Raw genomic sequence first — 25348 nt, 5'->3', positions numbered from 1 at the left:
ATAAATGTAATTTTTTAAATAGCAGGTATATTCATTAAGTGTACATAGTAAGAAAATTTCCTTTTCTGAGGTGGTGCTGTCTAGTCTTTCTTATTTCTTTTTAGAATGTACTTATGGTCCTGTAAGAAGCATTAGCTGATGCTATAATTATCACATATTACCACCTCTAAAACATGTTTTCATGGTTTCCCATAGCTTCCACAAAAATACAAGTAAAATATCCCAGGAAGCTGTAAGTACAGAAAAGATAAAATGTAAGCAGAAGCATACATTCTTGACCTTTCAACAAAAACAAAATTTAAATTCACCTTTCTCATTTGAACTTCTTTAGTCTATCTCGAGTTAAAAAAAAAAAAAAAAAAAAAAGAATATGGGTACTGGCTTTACTCATAAACTCAGATACTCAAGTTGTCCATTCACCTATGAAAAGAGAGAGTACAGGTAGTATCAGTAAAAGCTTCAAGCTGTTCCACAACATCCTTTGAACCCTGACCTAAGGGACCAACTCTGATAGTCTGCAGGTAGTTGGATTTCTAGGACCATTCAGCCTCACTGCTGAGACTGTCAATAGAAGTACCATTCTCTGATGTAGACAGCTCTGCACTAGGAGCTGGTCTAACAATCACATCACATAGCCTGCCAAACAGGAAAAGGACAGCACTCAGGCACCACTGACCTGGGATAGAAGTGAACTTGAGACTGGGGCTAAAAAGATCTCTTTTTAACATTCATTAAGATCTAATCATCCACCCCAAATCCTTCTGTGTATGTCTTAAAGGAAGTTCAGCTTTGTTACAAGAAAAAAGAATTATGCAACTATATAAATCAACCACAAGATGGTGCTAGCATCATAGCACAGTATCAGATGTGAAAAAGCATTCAACACACCATGTCCTCATAACCTTTGGAACCTTAAACTGGCACACCACTTACTTGTTTCTTCCTTTTTCTATTTACTGAGACTTGGTCAAACATTTTATACAATATTGAGGGGGCTTTTTGTTTGTATACATTTAGGGTTTTAAAATTTGCTTTGATTTTCTTAAGAAGCAACAGTAATCCTAAGCTTGAAAAAAATCCTCCACTACATTTTTTTTTTTTTCCTGTTGGCTGGTTCATTTTCCTGGAACATTCTGTCATGAGATGGCCCTAGCTAACCTCATACCAATGTTGAAGGAAGAAATTACAAGAAGAGTTTACAGGAATTCTAATTTTTAAAAGTTGTTTTCAAATACCTAAACAAACTTTAATTAAATGTTTGTGGAAACTCGAAAGCAGGCAGGTTGTAAAAGATTTTGAAGAGAACATTAAAATGGGTGCTTAGTTACTCGATTCTGATTCTGGCTCCAGAAAGCAGCGTGACTTTAGAGTAAGTCATTTGGTCTCCTTGCTCCTCTATTACTTCATCTAAAAATTAAGGTGATTAGATTTGACCTCTTCTGAATCTAATATTCCTAACTTCCTCTGAGGCTAAACAAGAAACCACAAGTGAACAATATTAGGCTATAAGAAGCATATATATATATATGAATGAAATTATGTAAGTGAACAGAATTATCAGGAATGGTAACAGTATAAATGGAAACGTTAAGTATGACCACTAACTTTCCTTAATACCTTCTCACACACACAACGCTGACTGCAAATTACCGCATGAATTCTAAAATCCTTTAAACAGGTATTTAGTCAGTTACAAATCATATTCTATCATCAGCCACTGTAATGAAGAAAACCAAAATATGCCACCCCAAAATATACTTCTTTGGCTTATTTTGAGATGGCTATTCAGAGGGGCTACAAACACAGGAGTGGCTCTGAAAAGCTGGAGATCTGCATTTTCGAGGGAATCTGTATCAGAGAAGTACACAGCGAATGCAAAACAGGCTTTCTCTGAGCACCCCCACTCCAACTCCTACCGGCTTTACCCAGATCTTGGAAAGATGAACTCACAGGAAAAGGAGACTGAAAAGTCTGACGCTTTTCTTTTCTTTTCTTTTCTTTTTTCAGCTGAGTCTCACTCCGTTGCCCCGGCTGGAGTGCAGTGGTGCGATCTCAGCTCACTGCAAACTCCACCTTCCGGGTTAATGAGATTCTCCTGCCCCAGCCTCTCAAATAGTTGAGATTAGAACAAGCATGCGCCACCATGCCCGGCTAATTTTGGTAATTTTAGTAGAGATGGGGTTTCACCATGTTGGCCAGGCTGATATGTGAATTCCTGATCTCAAGTGATCCACCTGCCTCGGCCTCCCAAAGTGCTGTGATTACAGTGATGAGCCATTGTGCCTGGCACTTTTAAAGGTAACAGAGAAAGCTTTACCACAAGACTCCCATCCATTCTTCCAGAGGGCTGCTGCCTGCGATGCTCCATCGACAGAGCCAAGACAACCTTTGCTTGCACGCCTTCCTCCCCTCTCGCTCTGATAACCTGTCTGCATGTTGCAAACCTCCAGGTTTTCTGCACAGTATACAAGCTTCAGTCATCTGGCCCTATTTTGAGTCTCGTGCTTTGTGTGTGGGCCCTTGCACTTATGTACACAATACATTTTGTTTGGTTTTTCCCGTTCATCTGTCTAGTGTCATTTCATTTTAGCATACTTAGACTCAACCCTTCAGAGGGAGAGTTGCAATTTCCCTACAGTAAACAGTAGACTATTATCTTTCCTTCTGTGATATATAAAATTATCTATTAAGGAATAAAAAACATCAAAACAACACTGAACGTTCATTTTCAGTCATGGTGGAGTACTTGGTGTATGACTAACCCTCCTGTTCTAAACAACTGTGAATGTGGATGAAATGCATGAATCAATTGTTTTCTAAAGTTTGACAACAGGCAGTGTAGGAGTGTAATTCCTTAAAGAAGAAAAACACGTGAAATGAGCCGCACATGGCTCATGTCCCTGGAGGCAACTTCCTGATTGCAGCACGTGGAGGTGGGACCCAAATGGAGTGCGGCAGGTCAGTGAACTTAGGAGCCAGGCCAGACACGGGGGTTAGGGCTGCTGGGATGCATCCTCCAACTTAGCAGGGTAATGGTGAGGAGCCACATAGAGAAGGAGCTCCAGAAACCAAGAAAGTGGGCCCCTTAAGTCTTTGGCTGAAAATGAACTTGCATATGCAGAGGACAAGACCGCATGAGGTCTCACAGAGAACAGGTACTGGGGAGTAATGGATTGACTGGATATTTTAGAGGTGGGAGATGGAATTCCAAACAAACGTCAGAGAGAGCACTTATTAGACACTCCAGTCATGCAAAAGGAACCCAAGAAAGGCCACACCATAAAAACAAGGCTACTCTAAACCTGTCCTAACAAAGTCTAACAATAAACTCTGAAAGGACCAATCTGATTTGCTGGTAAACTATCTAACTACTTGAATAAAGCTTCGCATTCCTTAGAGCACGTATTGTCAACAGGAGGAACATCAAGTCCACAGAGGCAAAAATTAGTTCTTGGGAGGATGATGAATCTTAAGATATTACTATAATAAAATTATTAGACATGTGAAGAAGCAATGGAACAGGACAGAATACCTAGAAATTGACCTGGATTTTATTCAGCAGACAATGAGGACTTAGTGGGATTTTGTGTCATGGCATGACATATACAGATCAGTGTGTTCAAAAGATAATTATGGAGTGGTGTAGAGGGTTTTGAATGACAGGAGAACAGAATTAGGAAATAGTACTACAATTATCCAGATTGAGACACTGTGAAGGCTTCCAGTAGTAGAGATATTTAGGTGGTAGATCTGCTAATTCTCAGTGACCCAGTGGCTGTACAAGGTTGAAAAATTAATGATAACTCTGAAGTAACCAGTACTTGTTGAATCTGCACGTGTTTAAAAGACTCTGGAATAAATAAGAAGAAATATGAACCTGGAGCTATCAAGAGGTCTCGGCTACAAATACCAGTTAGTATAGATGCAGCCATGGAAGTCGCGGGAAACATGGTCACACACAGAGGAGGTCAGTGGAGTAAGTAGTGAGGAAGCCTGAAGAATCCAGGCATCCAAAGGGTAGGCAGAGGAGAATGAGGGGCTAGCGAAAAAAAGCAGGTGGACAAAGGAGTCAAACAATACAGTACTGCCTCTCCCCATGCACATACATGCTCCCCCAAAGTCCTGCTATTTACAAGGGGAATAGGAGAACGGCTTCAATGGCAATACGCATAGAGCTGAAGAACCATCTCTGCTATTATCTCGAAATTCAGTATCTCTAGGTATGATATGTAAGCATAAGAAAGTTACCAAATATCTTTGAATAGATATTCTCCATTTTAAAAAGGGATTAAATATATAAAAGAAACAATAATTAAAACAAGGGAGTTATATCAATATTTTCTACACTCTATTCAAATACATCCTGTGAGATGGTGTGGTAAAATGAAGAAAGCTGTAAAACAGAGTCAAGGGACCATTCACTTTTCAAAGTCCTCCGGTGGCTTTCCATCAACCCAGAATAGAAGCCAAGGTCTTTGCCACGGCCTACAATGCCCTCATAGATTGCTCCTCTGCATCCCCTGCAACCACACCCACCTCTCTTCCTCTCTCACTTAAACCTCAGAGAACACCTGAGCAAAAATGGCCACAGTCACTCCGCTGGTCACTTTCTATTCATTTACTTGCTTTATTTTTCTTCAGTTAATTTTTTTAATAGAATGTATCTCTACCTGAAATTATAATATGTATGTATTTGTTTATTGCCTTCCTGACTAGATTCTTCTCCCACTATAATTTAAAATACGTGACAATAAGAACTTTATCTTGTTCACCGCTGCTGCATTCTAGCACCTAGGACAGTGCCTGACACACCATAGAACTCAAGAAACACTTGCTGCATGAAATCTATAATTAATCTAAGCCTCTTCATTCTCTCTTGTGTAAATGAGGATAGTAATCCATATCTGCTCTGTCTATTCTTCACACAATGAAATGCAATCATGTATGCTAAAGTACTTTACAAACTGTAAATCACTATTCAATAGAAGTAGTAGTGGTGAAAGATGTTTCCTAACATGGTAGAAGGAGGCTGTGGTAGCAGATATACACATAAATACATGAATTACTAATGATAGCCTAGATCAAGCTTGCCCGACCCATGGCCAGTAGGCCACCGGCAGCCCAGGATGGCTATGAATGCAGCCCAACACAAATTCATAAGCTTTCTTAAGACATTATGAGGGTTTTTGTGATTTTTCTTTTTTTTTTTTTAGTTCATCAGCTGTCATCGGTGTTGGGATATTTTATGTGTAGCCCAAGAAAATCCTTCTTCCAATGTGGCCCAGGGAAGCAAAAACATTGGCCATCCCTGGCCTAGAGAATAAATTTTTAGTTCATAGTTGTTGCTTCCATTTTTCTTTATAATAGAAAATATAGCCCAGAAAGGAACACTTATCCAAGTATACAATTTCCAAATACCTAAAGGACTTTACCCAGTATTGTACTCTTTGGGAAACAAAAAAAGACTAAAGATTGGGTTAGCTGACTTCTAAGCCACAGAAGTAATTTAACTTCTGAAAAAAAAATTTAGAATAAAAGATTAAAACTCACCTAAATATTACGAAGTGAATTATGTCTCTCCTAAATCTCTATGTTGAAGTCCCGATTCCCATACTGAGAAGGTAATTGTCTCTGGAGATAGGGTCTCTAAAGAGGTGATTACATTAAAATGAGGTTATTCTCATGGGCTGTAATTCAATATGACTGATGTCTTATACGATGAGGAAACTGGGCCATGGAAAAGTATAGAGGGAAGACGTGGGGAGAAGCCATCTAAAGATCAAAGAGAGAGGCCTCAAAAGGAGCCACACCTGCTGACACCTTCGACTCCAACTTCCAGTCTCCAGGACTGTGAGAAAACAAACGTCTGTCGTTGAAGCCACCCAGTGTGTGGCACTTTGTTGTCGCAGCCCTGGCGATTTCACACCCTTTGTTTTTCTAGAACCCATAAGAAAAATCTTCAGAAAAGAGTTCCATTAAAAATGAGGTAAGCAAGCTAAAACAATCCTTATCAATATTTTATTTTGCTTTCATCATTTATATTGAAACTTTAACTTTGGTTAGAATTTTCTCAGTATAAATTTGAGTTGTCAAGTTCTTAAATTAACCCAATTTTCTCACTATATTTCATATTTCCTGCTTAACAAAACTAGCCTTTTGCAAAGCAGTTGGAGAAAATTTTACAGAGCACAGACCTAGGCATATACATTTATTTATCAATTTGGGCCCATCGTGAGGTTTTTTTTTTTTTTTTTTAATTAACAGGAGCACGGTCTAAAAGGCATCAGAGTAATTGATATGTTCCGCCTCAACTTCTCAGGATAATAGCCATTCAAATACAAAACAAGCATGCATAACTGCAAATCATGCTATTTCCAGACTCTAGGAGGGATATCTACCAGGTCCATTGATGTTGTTCTTGTAAGGGAAAAGTATACGGTTGTCTAGAAGGTATACCCGCCAAAAGCAAAACACCTAAGGCAAGAACTGAGGTGGAACGATCCTTACACATTCTTGACATTCCTTGTGAATTTGGGCCCCAGATTCAAAAATACAGCTGATTTATCAGTCAACACATGACTTGTTGCTCATAGGTAAGGCTCAGATATTTCCTCGCCTGTATCTTTTTTTTTTTTAATGTGAGTTATATGAAATTTAATTAATTTGCTGAAAACCTAATTTCCTGTGCCAGCCTATAAGAACAGCTAGTTGTTACTGTGTTAACTTTTTTGTCCTTTTATCGTTAGCAGGGTTTTAAAACTATTTTTATCTGTATCTTTTTATTTTTATTTATTTATTTATTTTCAATTTTTTTTATTGCATTTTAGGTTTTGGGGTACATGTGAAGAACATGCAAGATTGTTGCATAGGTTCACACATGGAAATGTGATATGCTGCCTTCCTCCCCATCACCTACACCTGGCATTTCTCCCCATGCTATCTCTCCCCAACTCCCCTCCCCACGTTGTCCCTCCCCTATTTCCCTCCTACAGACCCCAGTGTGTAGTGCTTCCCTCCCTGTGTCCATGTGTTCTCATTGCTCAACACCCACCTATGAGTGAGAACATGCAGTGTTTGATTTTCTGTTCTTGTGTCAGTTTGCTGAGAATTGTATCTTTTTATTTTTAATTGTGGTAGAATCATATAAAGTTTACCATCTTAACCGTTTTTAATTGTATGGCTCAGTGGTATTACATATATTTATATTGTTGAGCAACCAATCTCCAGAACTTTTTGCAAGTTTCAGTCTTGCAAAACTGAAACTCTTTGCCCATGAAACAACTCTCCATTTCTCCCTCCCCCAAGTCCCTGGTAACTACTGTTCTACTTTCTGTTTCTATGAATCTGACTACTCTAGATACCTCATATCAGTGGAATTATGTAGTATTTGTCTTTGTGAGTGATTTTTTTCACATAGCATAATGTCCTTGAGGTTCATCCAAGTTGTAGCATATGTTAGAATTTCCTTCCTTTCTCAAGGATGAATACTATTCCACTGTATGGATACATCACATTTTGTTTATCCATTTATTTAACAACAGATGCTAAGGTTGCTTCCACCTCTCTGCTTCTGTGAAAATGCTGCTATGAATATGGATGTGCAAATCTCTCTCTGAGACTTTGCTTTCAATTTTTTTTTTTTTTTGGATATATATGCAGGAGTGGAATTACTCAGCCATATCTTTTCTACTCCTATTAATTTTTAATTACTAATAACTTCAACATTATGCCTTTACATTTATATTCTTCAATTTGCTATAAAGCAGATAAAGTTAAATGCCAGATATATAGGAAGAGACAGCTAAATATTCTCATGGGCAATTAATATAAAAGATCACATATAAATTGTCAATTGAAAGTAGTTTCTTTTATCTTTTTGGGGGCAGGATATAATATATTTTTTTAAAAATCTAATTAAGTCTATAGAATTTATCCCAGGAAAAAAAATAGACATAGAAACATGCATCCAAAAATACGGATACGCTTTCAGGAGATTATGAGCCCCTGAGGTCCAGGAGTACAATTGTAAAGGCTGCAACTTAAAGGCTGCAAACCCTGAAAGGCTAAAAACTGAGTTTCAACATTTTAATAAATGCTAGGTACCAGTAAATACCATTCAGACTCAAAAGGCTGCATGACTTGGATCTATTTGTGAGTCATGAATCCAACATACCTTAAATTCCACCATTAGCTAACTCTATAACCATTTTTTGGCTCCCCCAGTCATAAAGAATGATAGCTGTTGCTTGTCTTCTACATGAGCCCGAAAGACTGTACATTTAATGTTGACTGAGAAATGAGGAGGAAACAATTTTTTAAAAAAAGTAAATACGACAAAGGGTCGAATTTGACTCACAAAATCTGTTTCGAGTTTTCCCATTTCTTGTTTGTAGCTTCTCATTCTGTTGTTGTACATCCCTCGACTTTGGGGCGGTATCTCTCGTACTTCCAAATCCATCTGTTCAAGCTAGAAGTGGGAGAGAAACATTCTTATTCTTATTTGAACAAATGTTTAGAGCTGAAAGGGTCTAATTCTAATTCCTCATTTTGTAGTTGAGGAACCAGGGTCAGGGTGCTGAATGTACCAACTGAAGAACCAGGCTCAGCGTGCTGAATGATCAAATAACACTGAAACTACTTTTACACTTAATTTTTGTTTAGTTCAACAATTCTGAGTACTTGCCAAGTGACACACATTGTGCCTAAGTACTTGCTTTGCCAATAATTTCTTTTAAAACATATACATTTGTCCAGGCACAGTGGTTCATGCCTGTAATCCCAGTACTTTGGGAGGTCAAGGCAGGTGGATCACTTGAGGTCAGGAGTTTGACACCAGCCTGGCCAACATGGTAAAATTCTATAATCCAGCCTGGGTGACACAGCAAGACTCCGTCTCAAAAAATAATAATAAAATAAAATAAAAGATACACATTAATCCAAACATTCTTCATAATTTGATTTCAATATACTTGGAATAGCCTATCATTCAAGCCAACCTGGTTTTGTCTTCTGACCATTAACCTCCACCACTACGGGAAGAAAAAGTAAGCTATTATTTCCCATGGTTAATCCATGAAACACCAGCCAAGCCTGAGTTGGTGACATTTACTCTGGCAGGTGTTTTCTAATCAAGAAAATCATGTACAAACAAACATGTGATCTTTACCTTCAGCCTAACTCTTGATGCTTTATAACCACATTGATACGGCACTGAATGGATACAGTAATAGGCTAAATTACATATAGCTTAGTGAAATCACAGCAGGGTACTTTTTTTTTTTTTTTAACAACCTGCTATCAGATAACACTCTGGATACAACACAGAAGAGTTTAATTGGCAGCAATGCAGGAATATTATAATGGTTTAGACATAGGCTTTGAAGCCAGACCCTCATGTTCACATCATAGGCTCTACTACTTACTAGTCATGGAATCTTGAACAGGTTTCTTAATGTCACTGTGTCTTATTTTTCCCACTTATAAAACAGTATATTTTTCATAGGGCAGCTGTGAGAATTAAATGAGGCAATTCCCATAATGTACTTAGAACAGTGTTTCTTACTTGATAATTGCCAGATTAAAATTAACTCTAGTAACGACGATTGCAAGTGATAAGGAAGATACAGAAAGCACTATACAAGACAGCAGAAGTGGCTTACTTGTAGTTGCCATTAAAAAATAAAAACCAGGCCAGGCATGGTGGCTCATACCTGTAATCCCAGCACTTTGAAAGGTGGAGGTAGGTGGATCACCCAAGGTTAGGAGTTCGAGACCAGCCTGATCAGCAAGGTGAAACCCCATCTCTATTAAAAATACAAAAATTAGCCAGGTGTGGTGGCAGGCACCTGTAGTCCCAGCGACTCGGGAGGCTGAGACAGGAGAATTGCTTGAACCCAGAAGGCAGAGGTTGCAGTGAGCTGAGATCATGCACTGCACTCCAGCCTAGGTGACGGAGTGAGCCTCTGTCTCTAAATAAATAAATAAAATAAAAACTAGTAACAACAACAAATTGGCCCAGGCCATGTCTATTAAAATCACATGCAAAAATGTTGCCATGGAGTTTACCTTTTAAAGGTTTCTAATAAGTTCCTTCTAGAACACTATAAGCTTATCATGAATAAAACTTATATTCGGGCCGGGCGCGGTGGCTCAAGCCTGTAATCCCAGCACTGTGGGAGGCCGAGGTGGGTGGATCACGAGGTCAACAGATCGAGACCATCCTGGTCAACATGGTGAAATCCCGTCTCTACTAAAAATACAAAAAATTAGCTGGGCATGGTGGCGTGTGCCTGTAATCCCAGCGACTCAGGAGGCTGAGGCAGGAGAATTGCCTGAACCCGGGAGGCGGAGGTTGCGGTGAGCCGAGATCGCGCCATTGCACTCCAGCCTGGGTAACAAGAGCAAAACTCCGTCTCAAAAAAAAAAAAAAAAAAAAAAACTTATATTCAGTGTTAGCAACTGAGTAACTATAGTAGTATACAGATAAACCAGACAATCATATTTCAATTAATAGGCTTCAATTTATTATAAAGTAAGAATTTTAATTAGCCTTGATTTAAACAGTGATAGTTTAAATCAGTATGACAACATACATGTGAAGCACCAATAAATAAAATCATTACTTGGCAAGACAATTATTTAAAGCAACTCTCTGAAATCATCAATTATTTAGTTCTAACAAGGTAAAGAGGACCATCCAGAAAAATAACTGCAAATATACATGCAAGTCAAAATCTGAGACTTAAGTATATTTTTGTTGAAGATATTTTACATGGATACTTAAAACTAAATTAAAAGTAGGTAAGAAAGAAAAAGAAAACACAACAAGCACTTAGAATGAAACCAAGGATGAGGCTCATATGCACTTGTTCCATGTTGTCACAACATTTATGTTGCCAATATAGAGCAGGAGAAAAGACCATTACAAGATGTGTAGTGTCCAAGAGATTAATACAAACCAGCTGTTGAGCAGAAACACAATTAATTCCAATAGTCAAATCAAAAAATGTTTTTCTCCCAAGGTCCTTATCAAAAAGGGAGTATGGGCTGGGCACAGTGGCTCACGCCTGTAATCCCAGAGCTTTGGGAGGCCGAGCTGGGTGGATCACCTGAGGTCAGGAGTTCAAGCCAGCCTAATATGGTGAAACCCCGTCTCTACTAAAAATACAAAATTAGCTGGGTATGGTAGTGCATGCCTGTAATCCCAGCACTTTGGGAGGTGGGCAGGTCACCTGAGGCCAGGAGTTGAAGACTAGCCTGGCCAACATGACAAAACCCCATTTCTACAAACAAACAGAATTAGCCGGGTGTGGTATTTGCTCCTCGGAGCACTGAGGCGTGAGAATTGCTTGAGCCCAGGAGGCGGAGGTTGTAGTGAGATGAGACTGCGCCACTGTACTCCAGCCTGGGTGACAGAGTGAGACTCTATATCAAAAATAAAATAAAACAGAAAAGCAACACACTCATCCAGGGCCACAATGCATAGTAACAAGTTGAGTCATGCTTGTAGTAGTTGGCTCTTAAAGCCCCAAAGTAAGATACAATACTTTTAGTCCTTTTTTGCTCCATGTTTTACTAATTCACTCATATAAAAAAGTAGTGGATGAACCAGAGCTCTGGGTTCAGCATAACTAGGAACAAATCTTTATCACTTAACAGGGTTTGGGACCTCCAACAAGTTACTTAATCTTTTAAGTCTCAGTCTCCCCATTCATAAAATGGGAGTAGTAGCAGTGTTGAGAATCACTTTGCCAAAATTATCTCATACTCCTCCTACATGTTTTGCCTAGTATGCCAAGAATACAAGGTCCTGAGCACTCTGTCTGAGCCATTTTTTAGGATTATGTTTGCAAGGAGCTCAGGAAGAGGAAATAATGTGTCCCCCTGGGACAAACAACAGCCTTGCTTACAGGTTGCTATAAAGTGGCACATTTCCTAGGCTCTCGCCTATAAGGCATTCTAACACTGTTGTAAGCAAACATCTAGGCCTGCCTGCATCACCACTACGGGAACTGAAACTCAGGAACTGATGCAACCAGCCTGAAACATTGGCAGCTGCTTTTGTTGCGGGTCATAAAAATCTTTTGTCTCTGACCTAGGAGTCTCATGTCTTCTATAGTCGTCTACAAAACTGTAGCAAGTTCATTTGGGAGCTTGCAAATAGGAGAAAATATGAGACTCTTTATTGCTTTTGACAAAAAATATTGTCTCACATGGTTTTGGAGAAAATTAAATATTATAAAGCACGTAATATTTCTAATCCAATGTCTGGTACTCAGTATGCCTTTATTCAGCGTTAGCTATTTACAGCTGTTATGAAACATATTATGAAGGAATAAAAATTAGAAATATTTAATGAATCACCTTTATTAAGAAGAATAAAATCCCAAGAAGCTATTAAAATCTCTTCAATTTAAAAATGGACGAATTCTGAATAAAATGCTAATAAGCAAGGCTTCACATTTCTAAAATGTATAAAACAGGTTAGAGGAAGGCATTAGCTTAAATGCCTCTGGCTGTGTGTTAAAATACATTACTAAGTCTAGACATACCAGTTCTTTCGCTTCTTCAAGCTGTTTCTCCACATTTGCAACCATCTGTTTCTTTTCATCTGAAACAAACAATAATACCAAGAAATTGTTAAAGATATAAATAAACCTAATATTTAAAAACTTCAATTGTTTTATGCCTTTTTCCTTTCTGGTGAATCAGATTAGAGAACATAAGGCAAAAGAACATTATCAGTCTTTGGTGGGTTTGAAACCACATTAAGCCATTGATTCTAGGCTATCTAGAAATATATAATCCAATGGAGTACTTAATTATTAAGTGATACACACTACCACACATTTTTTTTTTTGAGGTGGAGTCTTGCTCTGTCTCTCAGACTAGAGTGCAGTGGCACAATCTCAGCTCACTGCAACCTCCGCCTCTCAGGTTCAAGCCATTCTGCTGCCTCAGCCTCCTGAGTAGCTGAAATTACAGGTGTGCACCAGCAAGCCCAGCTAATTTTTGTATTTTTTAGTAAAGACGGGGTTTCACCATGTTGATTAAGCTCAAACTCCTGACCTGGTGATCCGCCTACCTCGGCCTCCCAAAGTGGTGGGATTACAGGCATGAGCCACCGCGCCCAGCCGAGATACCACACATTTTTAAGAGAGAGTAAAAATCATGTTGCCCTTTAGGAGAGATTAGGTCAACAAGAGCAGATTTGTGGTGGCCTGAGGAATCTGTGAAGTCATAACTTTAATAAATTGGGAATAACTGATTTGTTAATACAATTTAAAAGTCACATACAAAAACACTTTCTAAAACTGGGCAAGAATAATCCTTTAAAAAATTGTACTTTTGGTAGCATGGAGAATCAGGTGTAATGGAATAAGTATTTGAAGTTAGGACTACTGATTCCAAACTGAAAGCTACTGTCTTACTCAACGGTTATGGGATCCTGAGCAAGAAAGTTTTATCTTTTTTCCTAAGACTCAGTCTGTATTCTCTAAAATGGAAATAAAAAATATCTACTGAATTACTTTTAGCTCCAATAAGCTTGATGCAAGTGAAATTACTTTTATATTGTAAAGTGCTAAGTCTCTGTAGGATGGTTTATTTTTCTAATACAATCAAGTTATAACCCAACTGTAATTCCCTTCTCTAGGAGAGACATGTCCTGGCAGATAATTTCAGAAAGCTTTCACATACCCTCATTCCAACCAGTCAGACTACCTGTTCACATACCCTAGTTAAGTTTTGTGCAAACCAAATGTATTGAACGTCTCTAGTTTTTGTCTGCCTAGCATTCTTCTCTTCTCAGGCAACAGCCCCTACTCTTCAAGGACCTCCTTCCTCACCAAGCAGGGCAATGGAAAATGCTATCTCCCTAAAGACTCTGCTTCTTCAGTCACGATGACTCGGCAAATGATGGCCATCTAATCCTAACTGGACTAATTTTAGTAACGCAATCCTCTGGCTACACCCATCTGGGGGTGAGGGGTGGGATAGGTATATGACCCAAGGATAACAATCAAAGTTCTAGAGCAAGGGGAAAGTCTTTTCCTCTCTCCTGGTAACGAGAAAATGAGCCTAGAAGCTGCTGGCATCCATTGGTCCAGCTCCAAGAAGAAAGCAAGTATGCAATGGCTGAAAATAAAGCCTGCAATGAAAAAGAAACACAACTGAGACACAGAGAGAGGTATATAGTTAGTTCCCGGCTTGAAATAACTGAAATGGCTTGAGTTTACAAAAGCTTGACTGTATCATAGTTTGGTTTCTTGAGCCGATAGCTTTCTTGTTCTTTATTTCAAACTGGGTTCTTTATTTCACATGGGAGCCTCCAATGAAACTAACAAGCTAGACTAGAAAAGTCATGAAGCTTGAAATGGACACAACATCTACTAGCTGGCCAACCTTCAGAAGGACAGCCAAGCCTAAGGGGGGACTCTTTAGTAGAAATTATTATTTCACTAAAACAATGATCAGATTATTAGTAGATTCTGCTAATCCTAACCCTTTCCCTCTGTTATCTCCAAACTATGGAGGGAGGCAGTTGCCACCTAAGGTGTTTTACGTGTACTCAAAATATTTCTCCCTAAGAAAAATATGCATTTGGGATTAGAATTCAACTTGATTTTCCCTCCTTGAAAAGTTAATCTACATATGGCCAGGTTAAATATTTAATATTTGATCCCAAATTCATTTGCTTCTGGGACATTTCAATCCTTTCAGTATCTTCACACAGTTACAGTTAGAATAGCACTATATTTTTGTGATAGAGAAAAATACAGAATAAAACAGCCTATCTTGGATCAAAAGTGAGATTGTGTATTTACATATCAGAAGGAACAGCTTGTTCTCTTTAAGATATTCAGTTGATAGGAAAGTCCATGCCACAGACCTCCAGGACTAATGAGCAGCAGTTTTCTCATTAGCAAAACAAAACAAAGAAAGAAGCCTCCCTTGACCTGTATTACCCCTTGCTAATATCCCTCTCATCACCAGCCAGTTTTCCTGAAAGCAAGGGTAGACTCTGTTTCCCCTCCTCATGTCCCCATCCACTCCCTGTAAACTAATTCCTGCCCCCACCATTCCACTGAAATTACTCTCACTAGATAATAGCCCTTCTTTTCCCCAAACTAATAGACATTCTTAGGTCCTGTTTTTATTCAATCTTGTGGCTTCTTACACTTTCCTTCTCCCATCCTGTAACTTTCTCCTCTATCGGCTCCCATGGCGCCCTGGTCTGGTAATTCTCCTGAATGCTCACTCCTACTGTGATATTGTGCTGGCCTACAGCCAGAACCGGAGCAAAACTGTTTTTAGATAAGTTGAAATGGCTGCCCCATTCTCCTTACAATAACTACTATCCTTGGCCTCTGTAAATAGAACTGCTAGTTTGTTCTTCAAAACTATGTAAAGCTGCTTACCTTTTCTTATCAGTAACTGCTAAAATCTGTGATGTGTAAACAAATGTATATCTTGACTTCTGTAAACCACTGAGGTGAATCACAGAATCCCCTAGCCCTTGGAATGTCCGGAGACCCCCGCCCTTGTCTCCACCCAGGAGGTGAATCACAGAATCCCGTAGCCCTTGAAATGTCCGAAACCTTATCATCCCCATCCCCGCCCCTCACCCCCACTCCCAAGGTGGTTTTTCGGGTATAAAAAATCATGGCACCCTCCTTTTGGCACCACAGGTTGGAGAGGTGTGAGTCCTCTGTGGTCGCCGGCATAATAAATGACCCTGCAATCTGGCATACTTTTGTCTTGTGGTAACTTTCTATGCTCCAGTCAAATACAACACTACCTCACGGTCCTCTGCTAGGCATTTTATTTGTCAGGCCATCTTTTAACTGCTGACGTTCCCTGGAGTTCAGTCCTTGTCTTTCTTCTTTTATAACTATCGTCTATGTCCCTGGGCAATTTCATCCATTTTAAAATGACCATATTATGTATTTATGATACTAAATCTTTATCTCTAATGCTGATATATTTCCAGGCCTTCAATCCTGTAATCCCACTGCTTATGCCCATCTCCACCAGGCCCACCTGGCAAATCTCTATTCAAAACTCTCTTCAGAAATCATCACTTCTTTGAAGCCTTTCCTCACCCAGCATAAGAGTTAATCACTCTCTTGTACATAAAATATCTATAACTCTTATGTAATCCTATTGATTTATCCCTCACATGAACAATCTTTCAGCTTAGGGGCTCTGGGAAGACAAGAACCATGTCTTAATCATCTTTACAGTCCTACACTATAATGAGTATAGACATATATAATAAGTTTCCAAAAACTTGGCATATATAATGAGTTTCCAAAACCTTGGCATCATGAAGGTAAGTTAAATAAATAACGCAAGACAGTGCAAGAATTTATAAAAGAAGCTATGTTACTAACCGCCTTGGTTTCCCTGCTCTTTCTCCCACTTAATCTTTCTAAAATTTGGCTTTGATGGATCTGTTGAGATTAGCAGTTAAGGTCCCTCACATTCCAGAGCCAAGCATCCTTTCCAACTTTATTTCCAACTACAAGCTTTCTAGTATGCAGCCTACAGACAGACTCTTCATTGCCACCCAAACAAATCTTGTTTTTTCTTCTCTAAGTCTTTGTTAATCTACCATTTAGGGGTCTCTGGCTGAATGCGACAGAAGTGATTCTAGCTAAACCAAGCCAAAAAAGAGAATTTGTTAGAATAATGTGGGGTGGTTCACAGAGTCAGTGGACAAAAATGAGCCACCCAGCTTGGGAAAGAGAGTATCAGGAGTAGCTCAGGGTACCAAGGGAATAGCACCTTACTGACAGTCTCTGCTAAAGAAGAGTCTTGAGCAGCTCTAACTATTCTCTTTCCTTGGTTCATTCTGATCAAATTCCTGGCAAAAATTCTATGAATGTCCTTGCTTGCATAGTACGTTCACCTCTTGACGTACAGAGGGCAAGGCAGCCTATCAGTTCTACCAAGACTGGAATAAGGGGGTTTAAGTAGTTCCTCAATAGAAAGTTGAGTAGATAGAATGAAAGCTGCTGGGCATAACAGATGCCCACTGCATCCATTTATTGTACCTCTGATAATAGTCTTTCCCTGTTTCTGTCTGTCCAAACCCCACCTACCCTTCTAGGTGAGCTCCTGAGACAGACCCTCATCTCCTTTGAATTCCTAGAGTTCTTTGCTCGGCTCTAGGGGTTCCAGTGGTTATTAAAACTTAGGTTCTGCAGTTTCCTCTTTTATTTTTTGAGATGGAGTCTCACTCTTTTGCTTAGCCTGGAGTGGTGTTGTGCAATCTCAGCTCACTGCAACCTCCACCTCGCAGGTTCAAGTGATTCTCCTGCCTCAGCCTCCCGAGTACCTGGGACTACAGGTGTGCACCACCACATGGCTAATTTCTGTATTTTTAGTAGAGACAGGGTTCATTATGTTGGTCAGCCTCATCTTGAACTCCTGACCTCAAGTAATCCACCTGCCTCAGTTTGATAGTGCTGGGATTACAGGCGTGAGCCACTGAGCCCAGCCTGCAGTTTCCTCTTAAGGCTCATCTTTAGCTCCTTGAAGACAGAGACCACTCTTGACAAATCTTGTCCCATTTCTGTATTTAGCACAGAGAGCTGTACATAGTAGGGGTCACTAAGTGCTCACAGAATGAGTGAATCAGTCTTAGCGCGTGACAACACGCTTATTACACACAAAGAAACTGAGGGGGGTGGGAAACTCATTTTAGTGAGGACTGGGGCAAATCTTCCCATTTGAAATGACAAATTTCCCTTTACAAAAAAATAATTAAATTGGGTAGAGGAAGAGTTAATACAATTAGATTATTTTTGTTGTTTTCATAAAATCAATTTCATGATGTTGCTGTCAGGAATAATGATGGAACAGAGACATCCTTTGATTGGTCCTTATAGTGTTCCTCATATTTTTAAGAAGACAAAATCTTAAAAGTGATGATTTAGGGGTAAAGTATGAGGAAGGAAGAAAGGAGAGAAGGAGGGAAGGAACAAAGGAAGGAGAGAAGAAAGGTGAGAGGGAGGGAAAGAAGGGAGGAAAAGAGGGAGGGAGAGAGGAGACTGAACTAGATGACCTGGGAAATACCTACCAACATTTACATGTAATTCCCAAAAGGGATTCATTCTGCCTACCCCAAATGACATCCCCTTTGAAATAACATGTTCCTAGGATTCAAACCTTTGTAACTAACAGCTATCATTACTGTGCATGGTACTCTGTGTTTAACATTATTATAGTAAATCCTTAAAACAACTTTTTAGAGGCACTGTTACTATTCCATTCTCAAGGCATTAAATAAGATCAAAGATATTGAATTAATTCTTGAAAGTTCAACAAATAACAAATGACATAGTTGGAACTCTAATGGGGTCTGTTGTTCTGAACTGAGCTCTTAACCTCTATATGTATTACCTAAAACGTACTATTTAATATATAAACAAAGTCTCCCATTGGTTTTTTTTTTTTTTTTTTTTTGTGGAGGGGCCTATAAACTTGATAAGTGCTGATATATGTACATGTAACATAGTATGATCTTTTCTTTCCTACTCAAAAATTTTTTAATTTTTTTTTTTTTTTAGAGACACAGTTATACTCTGTCATCCAGGCTGGAGTGCAGTGGCATGATCATAGCTCACTGTAACCTCAAACTCCTGGGCTCAAGGGGCCTTCCCACCTCAGCCTTCTGAGTAGCTGGGATGACAGGTGCATGCCACTATGCCTAGCTAGTTTTTACATTTAATTTTATTTTTTAGAGATGAGGTTTCACTATGTTGTCCAGGCTGACCTTGAACTGCTGGGCTCAAGTGATCCTCCTGCCTTGGCCTCTCATTTCCTACTCAATATTAACAGAAGTGATGAGTGCTGATATACACACAACCCTTTGCAAAGTGTATTACAGAAGTGCTTAATCAGCCCAGAATCTCATTAAAATACAGTGAAAGTGTCAAGGCTCACTTGATTTCAGTTATTCATACCTGTCTTTGTGTAATGTAGATATGTTAAAATAAAACGAGCAGCAAAAATTATGTGTGTGCTGAGAAATGTGGAGTCAAACCACTGAGAGAGGAACAGAGAATTTGGAAATGGATATATTACTGATGCTACCCTGTGTAACATGCCATAGAACAGTAAGTGTTGAAATAAAGCCATTCTAGAATGATCCATTTGATAATGGATTAGAGTTGGAGATACTAGTATGAATTGTGTTTAATGTACTATAAATACAAATGATTATATATGCAAATGCTTATAGATATGTTTATATACATGGCTTAGTATATACGTGTGAATTTCCTTGCTCTGTCAACTGAGAGGTTCCAGAAGTAACAACAGCCTAGGAGTAACGCACACACCTAGTGTCCAGATCTTGGTTTGTAACACCCTTCTTTAATTAAAGGAAACAGGATTCCTCAGAGAAATGGCCGATTCTGGCACTGAAACAGGAAAGAGTGAAGATGATCCTGGAGTATCTCATACTATCAAAAAGCAAGAAAGTGCTAAAAAAAAAAAGAAAAAAAGAAAAGAAAAGCCATAATGATAAGGGTATGTCAAAAGGACACAAGAGCCAAGTTAAAAAAGGTTCCCAATGGTCAAAGCTAAAACAATTTGAGCAACATGAAAATAAAGTAGTATTGGAATATGTATAACACAAAGGACAAAATCAATATCTAAGAGTCCATACTGATGTAAATGACTGAATAAGTAAATAAATGAATAGATCTCTCATAGAAAGGAATTACAAATAATTTATGTAGCTACTTGCCTTCAAGGAGGTAGGGCATAACTCCCCACTCCTTAAGTATAGGCTATGCATAGACAATTCTATTCCAAACAGTATAGAAAAGGGAGGGAAAGAGTAACATTACAGTAGAGAAACCTGGCAAACACTACCTCAGCCAGGTGATTAAGGTTAACATCAGTAACGACAAGTCATGTTGACAGTATGTACTCTTGATATGTGATGAAAATGATGCTTTCCCTCTGTGGTCTTCCTCCCAAAAACCCGTAGCTCCAATCTAATCATGAGGAAAACACTGAGCATATCCCAGTTGAGGGAACCTTCTAGAAAATATCTGACCAGTATTCCTCTAAACTGAAAAGTCATCAGAAACAAGGACAGCTTGAGAAACTGTCACAGTCAAGAGGAGCCTAAAAAGCCATGAGCACTAAATGTTTCATGGTATCCCAGATTGGATCCTGGAATAGTCAAAGGATATTAGGTAAAAAGCAACAAGCAAAACAAAACAACATCTGAATAAAATATGACCTTTAGTTAGTAATAATGTAACAATGCGGGTTCACTAGCTGTAACAAATGTTACCATATTAACACAATGTTCATCACAGAGAAAACTGAGCATGGGGTATATGGGATTCTCTGTACTATCTTTGATTTTTCTGTAAATTTCAGACTGTTCTAAAATAAAAAGTTTATTAAAAAAAACACACGGATTGTTTATATGTATTTATATTATTCGAAGATGCATACAACTCCATAAATGCTTAATTTTTTTATAAGACATACTGGGCCATCAGTAACTGCTAAAGACTATCTTCCCTGTACACTCAATTGAAAAAGTTGGACCTTGCCCAGCAGCTCATGAAGTTGATTTTGAGGTAGCCTGAATCCTAACAAGGAACAAACTGACTATTGCAGCAGTGAGTTCTTGAATTAGGACTGGAGCCACTCCTTCAAGTATAACTCTCTAGAGCAACAGAAATACAGTACAAGTCACACATGCAATTTTAAATTTTCTTGTAGCATTATTTTTTTAAAGTTAAAAGAAACAAGTGAAATTAGTTTTGATAATGTTTTGTTTTAATATTTAACCGCATATCTAAAAAATTATCGTTTTACAACGTAGCAACAGCCACATTTCAAATGCTCAATACCTACACGTAGATATTACAGCTCTAGAGCTGAATATATTTTAAGCAAACCACAGTATTCATGAACAAAGGCCAACTTTTCTGAATTATTTCACTGCAACTACCTTGAAAGGCAAGAGAGAATCACAGAAGTGTGTGTATGCCTTCAACCACATGTGGCTAAGTCTAGATGATCTAGACAATCCGCCAGGGCTTGGCATAACTAATCCACTAGACCCAGGCATTTCCTCACAGAAAAGACACCTGCCTTGTCCCACACCACTTCCACTTCTCTCCTCCAGTTCCTCCCCTTAGGATCCTCAGTTCAAAGCCCAGTTCCAATTTCATACCCAAAAAGCCCTCATCACTTACCTCCTTTCAAATATGTTCATCAAGAGAATCTACCTAATTCTGGTCTAGGCACAGAAAGGATGCAAGAGTTGAAGTGTAGGATTTCAGAGTTCAGTTAATATGAGAAAGTCTGAAGAGCAGGCTCCTGGCTAATCTTACCAGCTGTTGTCTTCAGCAGCAGCAATCTCATTAATGGCTAGCATATCACACGTTTTCTCTGTGTAAGAACTGTACTAGTGTGGTACATGTTTTATTTCATTGATTTTTACATTATAAGGTTGAAATTATTACTCTCTCTCACTCCCATTCTACAGATGGAGGAGACAGGCCTAGAGAGGCCAAGCAATTGTCCATGACTTCACATCTAGTACGCAGCAGAATTAGGGTTCTAAACAGATCTGATGTCATGTCTGAGTCTAAATCATTTTGCTGTGATACTTTCTTGATACAATTCTGAGGACAGCCATAAAGTGACAGGATTCACAACAGATCATTATCTCTCTGTCAATGGTAAGGAAAACAACTAATTGCAAAAAGACTACTTTGTTTAAGATCCTTCAGGAAGCCTACTTCATGTAAGGGAATCTTTGCACCAGAGAAAAACAGTCCCCACTTAAGAATGCACCCCTGTCACTAGAGGAAAAGGAACATCACCATAAAGTCCTAGCTGTATAATTTCTGCTCATCCATTTTCCTGACTTTCCCACAGAACAGTAATAATTAAAAAACAACTTTCAAATATAGTTCCATAACGGTATCAACTAAGAAAGAACTCACCCATCTCAGTTCAATTACTAAAATTAGTTAAGATTCAAACACTTTAAGAGCAAAGTCTCTTTATTGTTTAAAAAAATCACAGAGTAATCAAATTTCTTTCTTAAAATAAAATTTTTAAGTGTTCACTCTTCCGTTCTCTTTGGAAGAAATACTTTTAATACATTGTAACATGCACAGCACAAAGTTCATTTCAACAGATCTGCCTACTCCAATTTAAATAAGTTAATATGTTGGGGAATGAACTGCTTTGACTGGAAAGTTTGCTCCAATTTTTATCCTTCTTAACTCAAGTAAATTATACTTCACCTCGTCTGGGTCACTTTTGGCTGAACACTACACTTGCGAATGATGCCCAGGTAGATAGATAATAATTACTAGTCATCATACTGTTTTTGCCATAGTTATATATATTAATGTCTGTCAGTCTACAGACATACATCTGAAATTCATAACTATACGGACATATTTTTCATCTTTTTATACTTATTAATTGGAAACAGATTATAAAAGGAGCAAGCACAAGTCATTATTAAGAGGGCAACCAATGCATTTTTAAGAATTATCATTAGGCCGGGTGCAGTGGCTCGTGCCTGTAATCCCAGCATTTTGTGAAGCCGAGGCGGGTGGATTGCTTGAGCCCAGAAGTTTGAGACCAGCCACAGGGTAACATGGTGAAACCCCATCCCTACAAAAAGAAAATCATACAGGCACAGAGGCTTGTGCCTGTAGTCTCAGCAACTTAGGAAGCTGAGGTGGGAGTAGCCTTGAGCCAGGAGACGGAGGTTGCAATGAGCTGAGATTGCACCATTACACTCCAGCCTGGGTGACAGAGGGAGACCCTGTCTCAAAAAGAAAAAAAAAAAATTATGATTATTCAGTAATACAAGTCAGTAAGCATTTTTCCAGTGCCAGTAATGCAGTCTCCTTTCAATTGTAATGTGGCTCCTTTGTTTGGATCTTACATAATACTACAGCTAAGGAGAGGCACAGTCTTACTTTTAAGGTACTGAATTCAAAAAGTTTTCTTTTATAAGTTAAGAATTGTTACATTAAAATATAAAGGCAAGAAAAACATTGTAACAAGATCTGTTTTCTTGGAAACAGTTTTTACAACTTTGCATCCAAGGATGACTTTGATTCTTTGTAAAAACAGCTTCCCAATACAAAAGCTAATAACCCAAAGAAATGTTTCTACTGCTAAAACAATTACAATGAAAAATTAGTAAAAATCTAACTGAAACCACAAGTCCTGATATTCTGAGGCTCTGGGACTCAATTCAAAGGAAGTAGTCTCCAACAATAATAAAAACCAAGATGGTCTCCCGCAGTGGAGAAAAGCAGAACTGAAGCGGCGAGGTGATGTATCATGAAGAGATGAGGCCATCAGCCACTTTCGACACAAAAATCTCTGAGGCAGCAGAGCTTGGTGGTATATACTACCTTGGTTCTCTCCTCTTGTCCCCTTACTTGGACTCATAAACCTCTTTAAGACATCATCCATCTCCTCCAGAACTAACTGGGGACTTCAGGAGATGAGTGGGGTGTAAGTTCAGAGATCCTGGCTTCAAGCAAATATCCCTATTAACAGAAAATAGGTGAGGGGAAGAAAAAGAAATAAGGGAAGAAAATTACTTATAAACACATACGTTTTGGGGGAAGTAGGGAAAGGGAAAGAGGAATGACAACTTAGGTGCAGGAGAAATTGTTGTTAGTACCACGACAAGTGAGTGAGTGAAGTGCCCACCAATCCAAAGACTGATGAGCATCCCCTTTTCCACACTTTATATCCCAGAGCTAGCGTAGGGTCAAACCCAGCAGCCAGATGATGGTTCAATTTCCCTAACAAATCGTATAACTTAACTACTCAAATCTGTAGAGAGAGATAATTCCGGAAACAACATTTTACAAACCAAAGTTACAAAAGATCATGTTTACATTCACCTGCTCATTCACTTATTTTTCTGAGCCCCTAATAAGTAAATGCCAAGGAAATCACAGACACAGCTCCCACCTTCACATAGTCGACAGTCTAGCATGGAAAATAAGAGGTGCTAAAACACGAAAGCAAACACAAAAACAAAAACACTTCTAGAAGGGAGATGTGAAATTTTTGAAGTGTGAAAAATTATCTTGTACCAAGTTTTACATAAAACTGGGTTATACACTAAATCCCCAAGAAGGATGAGAAACAAGAAATGAGGTGGGAGGTATGAAAAATACTAATGCTAATACAGCATCTAGCAACATCAGAAGGGTCTTTAAATATGCTATGTAAATTTAATCTACATGACAACCTCATGAGAGAAGTACAATTTTCCCCCATTTACTAAGAAGAAAAGTTGGAAGAAGTTAATAAGTCTGCTTATGAGGCACAACTTTTAAGTGACAGAGGGGGGATTTGCATCCAGGCACCCTGATTCTTACCTCTATTTTGCCGCATATAATTATAACAATAGTATTACTAACAAAACAACGCCGCTGTAGACTGTAGATCCATAAGCTACGTACTTTCATTCATTTTCTTTGAACACTCACATCTCTATAATTTACAAATGGAAAAATTAAGACTCTTAAGACGTTAAGAAACGTTCCCAGGTTATACAAGTTACAAGGAAGTGGAGTCGGGAATCGAACTGAGATTCCGAAGGCTCTTCTCACAACATCCCATCCCCAAACTTGGACTCTTCATTTACCCTCAACCAAGCCAAGCCCTATCCCTCCGGGGAACAGCCGGCACCTCCCGCTCCAGCCTCGCGCCTCACAGACACACTTGCTCGGGCGGTGTTCCACTGCCCGCACCCTCCCCGCTCTCCCCAGCACCCTAGCCCAGCCGAGCAGGGCTCTCACCAGGCGGGAGTCGTGGGACCCTCGCAATCTTGCTGGTGATCTCTGCAGTGAGCACCGCAAAGTCCTGCTCGTAACCTTCGAAGTCGGACGACATAGCGGCTACGGACCGAGTGGCCCAGGCCAAAGCCTAGGTCAGGGCAGGAGCCTCAAGGGGCAGCGCGGTGGGGGGCCGCGGCTTAGGAACCCCGCGAGGTGCCCCCGAGAGCAGAACGGAGAACCGGGGACAGCTCCCAACCCAGCCGCTTCCTGGTTGTTCGTCGCAATCTCGATCCTCCGGAAATTAGGTTGGGTGCGCGCTTTATTTTCTGCCCAGTCTTTAAGAGAAGGAAGTTCGCTAAGGAAAAGCGCCCCAATTAGTGACACCAAAAAAAGCATGTGAAAATATTCGCGTTCTGAAGGGTCATTGGAAGCGGTTTTTTTTCCCCCTTCGTGTTCTGGAAATCGGCTGCAGATCCGCACGCTACGGGTCTTGGGAGCTTGCTTCTGGAGGGAAGTTTGAGGAGCCGAAC

At 39.3% G+C, this 25348-nt stretch overlaps 1 protein-coding gene and 2 long non-coding RNA genes across 10 annotated transcripts in view; all 3 read right to left on the bottom strand.

The window, feature by feature from the left end:
- VTI1A (vesicle transport through interaction with t-SNAREs 1A) overlaps window positions 1-25316 on the bottom strand; it is a 374621-nt gene extending 349305 nt beyond the window's left edge. For all 8 annotated transcript variants that reach the window (XM_032281118.1, XM_032281113.1, XM_032281120.1 and 5 more), the window contains exons 1-3: window positions 24840-25316; window positions 12552-12610; window positions 8357-8467 (exon numbers count right to left, since the gene is read on the bottom strand). In XM_032281118.1, coding sequence (XP_032137009.1) covers window positions 8357-8467; window positions 12552-12610; window positions 24840-24933 — 264 coding nt within the window. In that variant the 5' untranslated portion in view covers window positions 24934-25316. The remainder of the gene's footprint in view (window positions 1-8356; window positions 8468-12551; window positions 12611-24839) is intronic.
- Window positions 13475-17303, bottom strand: LOC116553664. The gene is made up of 2 exons (XR_004269854.1): window positions 15797-17303; window positions 13475-15264 (listed from the first exon to the last, which is right to left on the bottom strand). It is a non-coding gene; the product is annotated as an uncharacterized LOC116553664 (long non-coding RNA).
- Window positions 20503-22567, bottom strand: LOC116553665. Its single transcript, XR_004269855.1, has 2 exons — window positions 22491-22567; window positions 20503-22409 (listed from the first exon to the last, which is right to left on the bottom strand). It is a non-coding gene; the product is annotated as an uncharacterized LOC116553665 (long non-coding RNA).
- Window positions 25317-25348: the final 32 nt, after the last annotated feature.

Source organism: Sapajus apella, unplaced genomic scaffold (assembly GCF_009761245.1).
Source record: "Sapajus apella isolate SASKATOON/1434 unplaced genomic scaffold, GSC_monkey_1.0 scaffold13, whole genome shotgun sequence".
Classification (NCBI taxonomy): Eukaryota; Metazoa; Chordata; class Mammalia; order Primates; family Cebidae; genus Sapajus; species Sapajus apella.
The sequence above is the reverse complement of the archived record's forward strand: the minus strand, read 5'-3'. Positions and strand labels throughout refer to the sequence as shown.